We start from the raw sequence: 13,457 nt of genomic DNA, 5'->3' as shown, positions 1-13,457 counted from the left end.
CAAAACGTAAAATGACGAGTAGAATGTACCTGCCTGTAAAGGCGTTTGGTTTAAACAAGGTACCAGACGTGGACTGAGATCTTTTTGTATCCCAATCGTTTTTTTTTCTGTAAAACGAAATTTCAAAGCAAAAACAAATTATAAAACGTAAAATGACGAGTAGAATGTACCTGCCTGTAAAGGCGTTTGGTTTAAACAAGGTACCAGACGTGGACTGAGATCTTTTTGTATCCCAATCGTTTTTTTTTTCTGTAAAACGAAATTTCAAAGCAAAAACAAATTATAAAACGTAAAATGACGAGTAGAATGTACCTGCCTGTAAAGGCGTTTGGTTTAAACAAGGTACCAGACGTGGACTGAGATCTTTTTGTACCCCAATCGCTTTTTTTTTCTGGAAAACGAAATTTCAAATCATAAACCATAAAGGAAAATAATTTTTTTGTAAATAAAACAAAAAAAAAATATTACGATTCGAAAGTATTTTTATAAATAATCGCGGTAGTCAGAATCGTCTGAAGTAGTGAAAAATCATTATACTTCGTTGACTTGCTACAACTCGATATTAAATTACAAAACGTAAAATGACGAGTAGAATGTACCTGCCTGTAAAGGCGTTTGGTTTAAACAAGGTACCAGACGTGGACTGAGATCTTTTTGTATCCCAATCGTTTTTTTTTCTGTAAAACGAAATTTCAAAGCAAAAACAAATTATAAAACGTAAAATGACGAGTAGAATGTACCTGCCTGTAAAGGCGTTTGGTTTAAACAAGGTACCAGACGTGGACTGAGATCTTTTTGTATCCCAATCGTTTTTTTTTTCTGTAAAACGAAATTTCAAAGCAAAAACAAATTATAAAACGTAAAATGACGAGTAGAATGTACCTGCCTGTAAAGGCGTTTGGTTTAAACAAGGTACCAGACGTGGACTGAGATCTTTTTGTACCCCAATCGCTTTTTTTTTCTGGAAAACGAAATTTCAAATCATAAACCATAAAGGAAAATAATTTTTTTGTAAATAAAACAAAAAAAAATATTACGATTCGAAAGTATTTTTATAAATAATCGCGGTAGTCAGAATCGTCTGAAGTAGTGAAAAATCATTATACTTCGTTGACTTGCTACAACTCGATATTAAATTACAAAACGTAAAATGACGAGTAGAATGTACCTGCCTGTAAAGGCGTTTGGTTTAAACAAGGTACCAGACGTGGACTGAGATCTTTTTGTATCCCAATCGTTTTTTTTCTGTAAAACGAAATTTCAAAGCAAAAACAAATTATAAAACGTAAAATGACGAGTAGAATGTACCTGCCTGTAAAGGCGTTTGGTTTAAACAAGGTACCAGACGTGGACTGAGATCTTTTTGTATCCCAATCGTTTTTTTTTCTGTAAAACGAAATTTCAAAGCAAAAACAAATTATAAAACGTAAAATGACGAGTAGAATGTACCTGCCTGTAAAGGCGTTTGGTTTAAACAAGGTACCAGACGTGGACTGAGATCTTTTTGTACCCCAATCGCTTTTTTTTTCTGGAAAACGAAATTTCAAATCATAAACCATAAAGGAAAATAATTTTTTTGTAAATAAAACAAAAAAAAATATTACGATTCGAAAGTATTTTTATAAATAATCGCGGTAGTCAGAATCGTCTGAAGTAGTGAAAAATCATTATACTTCGTTGACTTGCTACAACTCGATATTAAATTACAAAACGTAAAATGACGAGTAGAATGTACCTGCCTGTAAAGGCGTTTGGTTTAAACAAGGTACCAGACGTGGACTGAGATCTTTTTGTATCCCAATCGTTTTTTTTTCTGTAAAACGAAATTTCAAAGCAAAAACAAATTATAAAACGTAAAATGACGAGTAGAATGTACCTGCCTGTAAAGGCGTTTGGTTTAAACAAGGTACCAGACGTGGACTGGGATCTTTTTGTATCCCAATCGTTTTTTTTTCTGTAAAACGAAATTTCAAAGCAAAAACAAATTATAAAACGTAAAATGACGTGTAGAATGTACCTGCCTGTAAAGGCGTTTGGTTTAAACAGGGTACCAGACGTGGACTGAGATCTTTTTGTACCCCAATCGTTTTTTTTCTGTAAAACGAAATTTCAAAGCAAAAACAAATTATAAAACGTAAAATGACGAGTAGAATGTACCTGCCTGTAAAGGCGTTTGGTTTAAACAAGGTACCAGACGTGGACTGAGATCTTTTTGTACCCCAATCGCTTTTTTTTTCTGGAAAACGAAATTTCAAATCATAAACCATAAAGGAAAATAATTTTTTTGTAAATAAAACAAAAAAAAATATTACGATTCGAAAGTATTTTTATAAATAATCGCGGTAGTCAGAATCGTCTGAAGTAGTGAAAAATCATTATACTTTGTTGACTTGCTACAACTCGATATTAAATTACAAAACGTAAAATGACGAGTAGAATGTACCTGCCTGTAAAGGCGTTTGGTTTAAACAAGGTACCAGACGTGGACTGAGATCTTTTTGTACCCCAATCGCTTTTTTTTTCTGGAAAACGAAATTTCAAATCATAAACCATAAAGGAAAATAATTTTTTTGTAAATAAAACAAAAAAAAATATTACGATTCGAAAGTATTTTTATAAATAATCGCGGTAGTCAGAATCGTCTGAAGTAGTGAAAAATCATTATACTTCGTTGACTTGCTACAACTCGATATTAAATTATAAAACGTAAAATGACGAGTAGAATGTACCTTCCTGTAAAGGCGTTTGGTTTAAACAGGGTACCAGACGTGGACTGAGAAACAATTTTTTAAACTGGTATAATTTTTTCACGTGTTTTTCGGTTATGTGAACGATTCACAGCAACCCCTTTCGTGACTATTCGATAAATGGAAAATTTATCCACTCTAGTTAACTCATGAATTAAATAAATCTAACCAAGCGACGCCACTGCTTATCTTGGAGGAATTTTTCGAAGTAATTGTGTGCATACGCCTTCCGACAGCCAATAGAAATGCATTTATATTTACGATTCGATGTTTTCGTTGATAAACAGTGGAGATGATAAGTCCACGTGGACTGACGGTTTGTTAGATGTTTACCGAATAATCTGTGATTCGATATGAACTATGACACTTATTTGCACCGTTTTTTGGTACTCAAAAGCGTCGAGAATTGTTGTATTTTCCACGATAATGTCTGTCCTTACACTATGAACATAACATCAAAACTCCTAGTGATTTTCATCCTGAATTACATCTAAAATCCTTCCTTGGTGGAGAATACTTCAACGATGATCACGTCCTGAAAGGACATGTCGTAAATCCAAGCTTTAAGCTTCTACGAGGTACAAAATTTCGAAAATTTAGTTTTAAGTCCTTTTAATAAAAAATTGGTGTGTAACAACGGGTAAAAATTGATGTTTCGAACGGTTTTTTTATATATAAATTTAACTGATCTTACTTTGTGGATATACCTGGTAAATTGATTTTGTAGCTGATTAATTTCATTTGTATTTTGTTATACTTTTAACGAAATTTATGCACTGAAAGTATGACAATTATTCAACTTTTTTTTAACATCCTGTATTATATACGAACAAATACGTAAAAAATGAAAAAGAAAACGTTCGGAAATGTCCACCCGCCGCGCGCTTGACTAAATTTTAAAATGTCGAGGTGTTTTCTAAAAATAGACGCAAGTTTCGGATCTAAAATTAGATTTAACGGCTGTTAGACGACATAATTTTAAATTAAGTTGAGATTAATATAATTATAAGGGTCTTATTTCTTCGGAAAAACAAATTAATGGTATTAAAACTTTTCAAATTGAATGAATTATGTGTATAGCTCAGTTTTGAACGCCTTAAATCACTATTACGAGATAACCTCTTTAAAAAAAGGCGTATAGCATTACTTTTTTATCGAAGATATATTTGAAACACATTTCATTATATTTACTATTAACTTTTTGTATATAAAAGATTAAAAGTACATTTTCAATTCTCTAGTAGTTCAAAATCTAATAAAACCGAATCTAGCTGTCAGATTTATATTGACTTTTGACAGATGACATTTGAAACATAGCGGAAACTGATTACAACATCTGGAATCTGAATTAAATTTTGTTTTAAATACAAAATGATATTTTGGATACGGTTCTGTTCATTTTTTAAGTCGTCTCCGAGCTTATGGGTATTTACGTTTATTTAACTTCGCTTTTATGGTTTTAATTTGGTAGTTAAAACAGAAAACTGTCGGTAGGTACGAGAGTGGTTGTCAGTCTTAAACCTTAATGAACTGCCAACATCGTAAACGAGTTTTTTTTTTATATTTCAGTTGATTAAAACTTTTTCGGATTAATTTCAAAACAGAAAATATACAATGTGGTGAAATAAAACCTATTTAATGGTTATCAATTGAAAAAATTTTCAATATTTGTAGATACAGGTTGTCCCAAGTTATCTTATATGACACACAATATTCAATGACAGTATACAGGGTGTTATTCGAAAATAAAAAAGAAGTACCACTTGAGCGCTAAATCGGGGCTGTATAGTGGTAGGAAATTTAATATTTTGAGTCTCAAACATGTAAATTTTTATAAAATTGCCGTTTTTTCTTCTAAAATAATTATTTTTTCAGCACCAAAATTAGCCATCGATAATTTAGAAAATGGTTATCACGGTATCGTGAAAGAAAACGAGACCGTCGTCGAAGTAACCCCAGTAATAAAGGCCGAAGGGGAGGTTTGTCGTTTCCGTATAGTCAACAAGCACCACGGGGAAGCTCCCTTCGATATCGTCCTCAAAGATGAAAATTACGCCGAACTGCGTGCCAAAAGGGTCTTAAACTGCGAGAAGAGGAAGAACTACAAGTTCGACATCGCCGCCGTCGGTTGTAACGGCAAACAAAGTGTCAGGTTAGTCATTTTTTATCGAATTTAGTTCATCCCCTAAATTAGATTTTTCGTTTTTATCTCAGCTGGCGATGATCCTTGAACGGATTTAACCCTTTTCACCCTTCCGAATAGTGTTATTAGGCGTTTTTAGTGTGCGATCTTAACCTCGTTTTATCAAAAGTGAAATTTTAAGTTGTGCGCGGTGGTTAAACGGTGCGGCTCAAAGATGGCGGCACAAACACATTCATGGCGAGAAATTCGTGACTCGTTTCACAGAAAAATGAACGGACTATAACACTGTGCGATTTCCGTCTCGTTTCTAAAGTCGAGTGTTACAAGGGGGCTCCGAAAATTAATGATCATTACCTAAACGAATTCGGTTTTTCTTATAAACAAACAATTTACGATGAAATATCAAATTACTTTTAATGAGTATGCAGATATATTGAAAATTCGTTAAATTGATTGCTTCGAAATTGGAAATCTGCCTTATTTTCCGAGAAAAACGAATTTTCTATCACAATATGGATTCGCCGGAGACACGTCCCTCGCTACGGACTTTTTTACGTAAAATCGATTATTAATCACCTCTGCAAATAAGTTATTTTCGTAAAAATGTAGACGATCTAGAACCAGAAGTGACTTTTCGCGATAAAAAGTGGATATACGAGGGTCAAACCGTACAAAATGAGTACTATTGAATCTCGAATCTTTTCCCGGAACACCCTGTATCTCAAGCACAAGTTTTCTTGGCAATTTAATAGGAATTTAAAAGTTTTGATTAGCGATTAGCATTTCGAAACGAAAATATCCGTTTAACAAGAAAATGACACGGAGCTAATTCTCTTATTGGCCCAAGTTGAATGTCGAGATGATTCGTGCCAAGAGTGAATCATTGAAATGAATTTCTGGGTAATTTGTGAGGTCAGGCAACGCTTTTACTTTGTGTGCATGTAATCGCGATGACCGTCGAGGGTTGTATGACGACGACGGATGGAATATACGAGGGCGAATCTTTTGTTTTACAAACTTGGCGTGATTAAAAATATGAAAAACTCATGTGAATGGATTTTCCTTCTTTCTGAATGAAAACTATTGGAAAAATCAATAAAAAAGTTGGAAAAAAGTGGAAAGGGAAGGTGTTTCGTCCAAAATGAAACTCCACGTTCTCTTTTGGAAGAATTCTTGAAAAAATTTGAGGAAATTGAAAAGTTACGAGGCATTTGTTTCGTCATTTATGAAACTCCACGTTCTCTGTTGGAAAAGTCGTTAAAAAAGTTGGTAAAAAGTGGAAAGGGAACGTGTTTCGTCCAAAATGAAACTCCACGTTCTCTTTTGGAAGAATTCTTGAAAAAATTTGAGGAAATTGAAAAGTTACGAGGCATTTGTTTCGTCATTTATGAAACTCCACGTTCTCTGTTGGAAAAGTCGTTAAAAAAGTTGGAAAAAAGTGGAAAGGGAAGGTGTTTCGTCCAAAATGAAACTCCACGTTCTCTTTTGGAAGAATTCTTGAAAAAATTTGAGGAAATTGAAAAGTTACGAGGCATTTGTTTCGTCATTTATGAAACTCCACGTTCTCTGTTGGAAAAGTCGTTAAAAAAGTTGAAAAAAAGTGGAAAGGGAAGGTGTTTCGTCCAAAATGAAACTCCACGTTCTCTTTTGGAAGAATTCTTGAAAAAATTTGAGGAAATTGAAAAGTTACGAGGCATTTGTTTCGTCATTTATGAAACTCCACGTTCTCTGTTGGAAAAGTCGTTAAAAAAGTTGGAAAAAAGTGGAAAGGGAAGGTGTTTCGTCCAAAATGAAACTCCACGTTCTCTTTTGGAAGAATTCTTGAAAAAATTTGAGGAAATTGAAAAGTTACGAGGCATTTGTTTCGTCATTTATGAAACTCCACGTTCTCTGTTGGAAAAGTCGTTAAAAAAGTTGGTAAAAAGTGGAAAGGGAAGGTGTTTCGTCCAAAATGAAACTCCACGTTCTCTTTTGGAAGAATTCTTGAAAAAATTTGAGGAAATTGAAAAGTTACGAGGCATTTGTTTCGTCATTTATGAAACTCCACGTTCTCTGTTGGAAAAGTCGTTAAAAAAGTTGGAAAAAAGTGGAAAGGGAAGGTGTTTCGTCCAAAATGAAACTCCACGTTCTCTTTTGGAAGAATTCTTGAAAAAATTTGAGGAAATTGAAAAGTTACGAGGCATTTGTTTCGTCATTTATGAAACTCCACGTTCTCTGTTGGAAAAGTCGTTAAAAAAGTTGGAAAAAAGTGGAAAGGGAAGGTGTTTCGTCCAAAATGAAACTCCACGTTCTCTTTTGGAAGAATTCTTGAAAAAATTTGAGGAAATTGAAAAGTTACGAGGCATTTGTTTCGTCATTTATGAAACTCCACGTTCTCTGTTGGAAAAGTCGTTAAAAAAGTTGGAAAAAAGTGGAAAGGGAAGGTGTTTCGTCCAAAATGAAACTCCACGTTCTCTTTTGGAAGAATTCTTGAAAAAATTTGAGGAAATTGAAAAGTTACGAGGCATTTGTTTCGTCATTTATGAAACTCCACGTTCTCTGTTGGAAAAGTCGTTAAAAAAGTTGGAAAAAAGTGGAAAGGGAAGGTGTTTCGTCCAAAATGAAACTCCACGTTCTCTTTTGGAAGAATTCTTGAAAAAATTTGAGGAAATTGAAAAGTTACGAGGTATTTGTTTCGTCATTTATGAAACTCCACGTTCTCTGTTGGAAAAGTCGTTAAAAAAGTTGGAAAAAAGTGGAAAGGGAAGGTGTTTCGTCCAAAATGAAACTCCACGTTCTCTTTTGGAAGAATTCTTGAAAAAATTTGAGGAAATTGAAAAGTTACGAGGCATTTGTTTCGTCATTTATGAAACTCCACGTTCTCTGTTGGAAAAGTCGTTAAAAAAGTTGGAAAAAAGTGGAAAGGGAAGGTGTTTCGTCCAAAATGAAACTCCACGTTCTTTTTTTTTGAAAAAAAATGAGGAAAACTGAGGAAAAAAAGGATTTTTTTCCATCGACTAACCTCAAAAAGATGCAACGCCTATTTTCAGCAAAAACTATTATTTGTAGGGATTAAAAATACTAGATTATCGTTATAAAAAGTTTATAGATATAATATAAGACAATAATAACAAAAAATAAAACTGATTAATCAAAAATTTTTGTTCCGTTGATAAATCGGAATCTTATCAAATAACCCTCGTAATTTAAAAACTGTGCACACTCTAAAAACACGCCTCGTATTAGAAAACATTCATAGTGATAATAGACGACCCTGTATTTTTGTTATTTCGACAAATTCCTGGAATTGTATATAAAACATTCAATTGAATATAAGTGTATAACCCATAATTGTTTTTTTTTATTAAGCAGTTCGTTCAATAATGAGAAATTGAAAATTTAACGGTTTTGAACTAAAGTAATGAAATTTTATTAATCGATAATACAGTTATAATTAACAATAATTACACCCAGTATCAAATTAATCACAATGTTAGTTCTGCTCAACATTTTATTATGATTACAGTGTTTCATATGTCTGTCTGCAGTAAATATTAACTTCTCGTATCTCGTTTTATACGAGGGTGAAAACACAAGTAAATAACCCAACAGAGAAAACACAAAAAACTAAACTTTATGAATTTTTTCTGGCGTTATAAAAAATACTTTTGTCACGATTTTTAGTCAATAGGCTCTTCGTCCAATATCCTTTGTAATAGTTGAAGAAAATTTGGAAAATTTTAGGAGCTTCGATTTCAAAACGGTCGATGCGCGTCAGCGCTCGAAATTAAACTTTATGAATTTTTTCTGGCGTTATAAAAAATACTTTTGTCACGATTTTTAGCCAATAGGCTTTTCGTTCAATATCCTTTGTAATAGTTGAAGAAAATTTGGAAAATTTTAGGGGCTTCGATTTCTAAACGGTCGATGCGCGTCAACGCTCGAAATTAAACTTTATGAATTTTTTCTGGCGTTATAAAAAATACTTTTGTCACGATTTTTACTCAATAGGCTCTTCGTCCAATATCCTTTGTAATAGTTGAAGAAAATTTGGAAAATTTTAGGGGCTTCGATTTCTAAACGGTCGATGCGCGTCAACGCTCGAAATTAAACTTTATGAATTTTTTTTGGCGTTATAAAAAATACTTTTGTCACGATTTTTAGTCAATAGGCTCTTCGTCCAATATCCTTTGTAATAGTTGAAGAAAATTTGGAAAATTTTAGGAGCTTCGATTTCAAAACGGTCGATGCGCGTCAACGCTCGAAATTAAACTTTATGAATTTTTTCTGGCGTTATAAAAAATACTTTTGTCACGATTTTTAGCCAATAGGCTTTTCGTTCAATATCCTTTGTAATAGTTGAAGAAAATTTGGAAAATTTTAGGGGCTTCGATTTCTAAACGGTCGATGCGCGTCAACGCTCGAAATTAAACTTTATGAATTTTTTCTGGCGTTATAAAAAATACTTTTGTCACGATTTTTACTCAATAGGCTCTTCGTCCAATATCCTTTGTAATAGTTGAAGAAAATTTGGAAAATTTTAGGGGCTTCGATTTCTAAACGGTCGATGCGCGTCAACGCTCGAAATTAAACTTTATGAATTTTTTTTGGCGTTATAAAAAATACTTTTGTCACGATTTTTAGTCAATAGGCTCTTCGTCCAATATCCTTTGTAATAGTTGAAGAAAATTTGGAAAATTTTAGGAGCTTCGATTTCAAAACGGTCGATGCGCGTCAACGCTCGAAATTAAACTTTATGAATTTTTTCTGGCGTTATAAAAAATACTTTTGTCACGATTTTTAGCCAATAGGCTTTTCGTTCAATATCCTTTGTAATAGTTGAAGAAAATTTGGAAAATTTTAGGGGCTTCGATTTCTAAACGGTCGATGCGCGTCAGCGCTCGAAATTAAACTTTATGAATTTTTTCTGGCGTTATAAAAAATACTTTTGTCACGATTTTTAGTCAATAGGCTCTTCGTCCAATATCCTTTGTAATAGTTGAAGAAAATTTGGAAAATTTTAGGAGCTTCGATTTCAAAACGGTCGATGCGCGTCAGCGCTCGAAATTAAACTTTATGAATTTTTTTTGGCGTTATAAAAAATACTTTTGTCACGATTTTTAGTCAATAGGCTCTTCGTCCAATATCCTTTGTAATAGTTGAAGAAAATTTGAAAAAATTTAGGGGCTTCGATTTCAAAACGGTCGATGCGCGTCAGCGCTCGAAATTAAACTTTATGAATTTTTTTTGGCGTTATAAAAAATACTTTTGTCACGATTTTTAGTCAATAGGCTCCATATTGAATATCCTTAGCAATAGTCAAAGAAAATTTGAGAAAATTTTGGTGCTTCGATATCAAAACAAACGAAAATACTAAAACTGTTACAGCAAGCCCTTCTCTCCCCTATCTGTTCGATCGTTTTAAAAATAACGATAATTTTTATCAAGTATTGGAATAATAAGTTATAAAAATGATTATTCTTTCTTTGTTCAAAGATCTCTTGATGTGTAATTCACAATCATCGAGTATTCTGCAAAAGCAGCACGATCTACATTTCCCTGAAATCGTCCCATTTTCTTATCGCTTTAATTTCTTTACTGAAATGTAGCTTTCGGCCTTTGTCTCTCGACGACACAATGCATAATGGCGAAAAGCGGAACAGGCGAAACAGAGAAAATCAAAACGTGAGTAGAGAACAACAAAATAATAAGGCCACCCGAGCCGTTGAAATAATACACCCTTCAAAGTTAATTGCGAAATTTCGTTCTTGGTAATAGGGGAATGATGCAAATGTTTGTTTGAAAACATCGATTTAGTCCCTTATCTAGAGAACCGTGAAATCGCTACCAGATTAATTTTATTTTTTTACAGAAACGATCGTTGAACTGAAAATAAATAATTCATAATTTATGAATACGCTGCATGTACGAAATAAAACAGATTATATCATATCGACCTTGTTAAATAATTTCAACAATATGACCTAGATACCACGCCAAAAAAGTACTCAAAAAATATTTTTAACACCATTTTGTGTCAAACGTCTAATAAAATCGGTTTAATAATCATCGATTTATATTAAATAATCGATTTACATTCTACTTCCGTTTTCGAAACTAAATAATAATAATTTAAAACTAATTTATTACTTTTCTTTTACGGTAAAGTATTACGTAATAATTCCGAATAATATTAAATGTCAATAGATTATTAAGTCAGATGCTAAAACTAGTATTTAATTTTCGTTTTATCACAACCAAATATAAATATAGGTTAAGCATATTTTATTGACCTCCTTGTCGTCAAAAATCCACTCACTCTCTAGTCGGAATAGTAGTTGTCTGACCAGCTTTGTTGTCTGCGTAAATCATAGCGCGGTGTTGTCACAATTATCAGATTTGATTTAAAATTATGTTGAAATATTTTATTCGATAAAAAATAAGGTTTTTATGAATTAAATACGATATAATAAAGGAAGAAAAAATATATCCAAAATTGCTTAAAAGCTACAGATCTATGTTGAAATTTAAAAACGATTACGTTGTATCAAATTCATATAATTATGTATCATCTGGCAACACCGAGCCTGACTCAAACAAATACTATCTGGTGACTGGTAGATTTAACAGTGTTGCCACAATTAAAGAATAAGAAGCTTTTTTAACCAAATTTTTATCCGAATATGAATGTTACTATTTTGGCGGAGAAAGTGGCAATTGTTTTACAAAAATAATAAATTATTATTTCTATCTTAAAAAAAAATCTGAAAGTGTTGTTTGTATGTTCTTTTGGTAATTGGAATTATAAATTTTGGAAATATTGGATTTATGTTTGACGTACACATTTCATATATAAGCAAAAAATGACCCTTTTCATTGATTAATTGCTTAAAAAAATTGAAAACACCATTAATCAAGCTAGTATTACAAACTTGACCTTTATTTTATTATAAAATTCATTTAATTTTTTTTGTTGGATATTTTATCGTATCGGTAACTACATTTGATATGACACGGCAACACTGTGTTGATATTTAATACAGAATACGCTACATTACTAGTAACGTCGCCATTTTTAATAGTTCGGGCTGGAAACAAAAAAAAACTAGTCGTTACATTGTTTTAAACTTTAAAGTTTGTTGTGAATCTCAATTATTTTTATAGAGTATGGAATCGTAAACAGAATTAATATAAATATTTTAAGGTTATAAATATATACGAAATAATTTTTGTATGATACTATAATTATTTTATTTTAAATTGATACGACGTAGCTTGTTTTTCTAGCTTCGTTTATAATTATAATATTTAGCGATCCCAACAACGCACTAATAGAGTTAAAACAGAACATCAAAGGAAAATTTTCAAAATTAGATCTCTTGTACAGCGAACTGTTGATGAATATGCAAATTTTTGTGATGCGCAAATTTCAATGATTTTCACGAATTTAAAAATAGATTTGCGTTGACGTAACAATGTCGATATTGAACTCTAACAAGCTAAAAAAGAAATTAGCAAGCTTTAGTTCATTAATAAATTATTAATTTGCTTCGAAGTGTTTTAAATGCGGTTTAATACTTTGAATTAACTATTTGTAGGTTTACTGTAACTTTAAATCGAACATAACCTCAAATGCAACATTGTGTAATTTGAGTTTATCGACGCACTTATATTATCTAGCTGTGAAGCTACAACTCTGTAATTGAATTGCAGTGATTTATGAGTATAATACCTGTCCCCCTGTTCATAACCTTAAACATTATTAATAAAAGTTGTTTTGTTTCAGTGCCACCGTACATATCACCGTTTCTGACGTAAACGAGTACGCTCCGACTTTTTCCGAACCGAGTTACGTTCGTCAAGTGGACGAGGGTAGAATTTATAACGAAATCGTCCGAGTGGAAGCGACCGATAGGGACTGTACACCGAAGTTTGGAGATGTCTGCAAATACGAAATCCTCACGTCGGACCAACCTTTCGTTATTGACATGGACGGGGTTATTAAGTAAGTTCGATTCAGTTTCGAGCGATATGAAATTTTGGTTTGCCAATACGAATTAATGAATAAAAGTTTTATATACATAGCGTCCTGATAACTTTGTTACGGGTTTAGAAAGGGTATTTAACCTAAAAAAAAAATTGACGTTTTCTCGATTGGTCAGCCATTTTTGTAACCTAAAAAAATTGACAGATTTCTCAATTGGTCAGCCATTTTTTTATATATTGTTATGAAACTTTGTGTACGGGGTAACTTAAGAATGATAATTGCATGAGTTATGAAAGTCTATACAGGGTAATTCTAAAGTCATAATTGGATGCATTATGAATATTTTTATACAGAGTAATACAAGATTGCTAATTGCATGCATTACGAAAATTTTTATACAGGGTAATTCAAAACTGATAATCACATACATTATGAATGTTTTTATACAGGGTTATTCAAGAATTACAATTGCACGCATTATGAATGTTTATATACAGGGTAATTAAAAAGTGATAATCACATGCATTATGAATATTTTTATACAGGGTTATTCAAGAATTACAAATGCTCGCATTATGAAACTTTATATACAGGGTAATTC

The 13,457-nt window shown here is 32.3% G+C and overlaps 1 protein-coding gene across 1 annotated transcript in view; it reads left to right on the top strand.

Annotated features, from left to right (window-relative positions):
- LOC130893272 (calsyntenin-1) overlaps nucleotides 1-13,457 on the top strand; it is a 45,243-nt gene that overhangs the window by 12,352 nt on the left and 19,434 nt on the right. Inside the window, exons 2-3 of the mRNA XM_057799232.1 lie at nucleotides 4,623-4,899; nucleotides 12,656-12,874. Of these exons, the coding sequence (XP_057655215.1) occupies nucleotides 4,623-4,899; nucleotides 12,656-12,874 (496 nt within the window). The remainder of the gene's footprint in view (nucleotides 1-4,622; nucleotides 4,900-12,655; nucleotides 12,875-13,457) is intronic.

This window comes from Diorhabda carinulata, chromosome 4 (genome assembly GCF_026250575.1).
Source record: "Diorhabda carinulata isolate Delta chromosome 4, icDioCari1.1, whole genome shotgun sequence".
Taxonomy (NCBI): domain Eukaryota; kingdom Metazoa; phylum Arthropoda; class Insecta; order Coleoptera; family Chrysomelidae; genus Diorhabda; species Diorhabda carinulata.
This window is presented reverse-complemented; position numbering and strand designations above follow the sequence as displayed.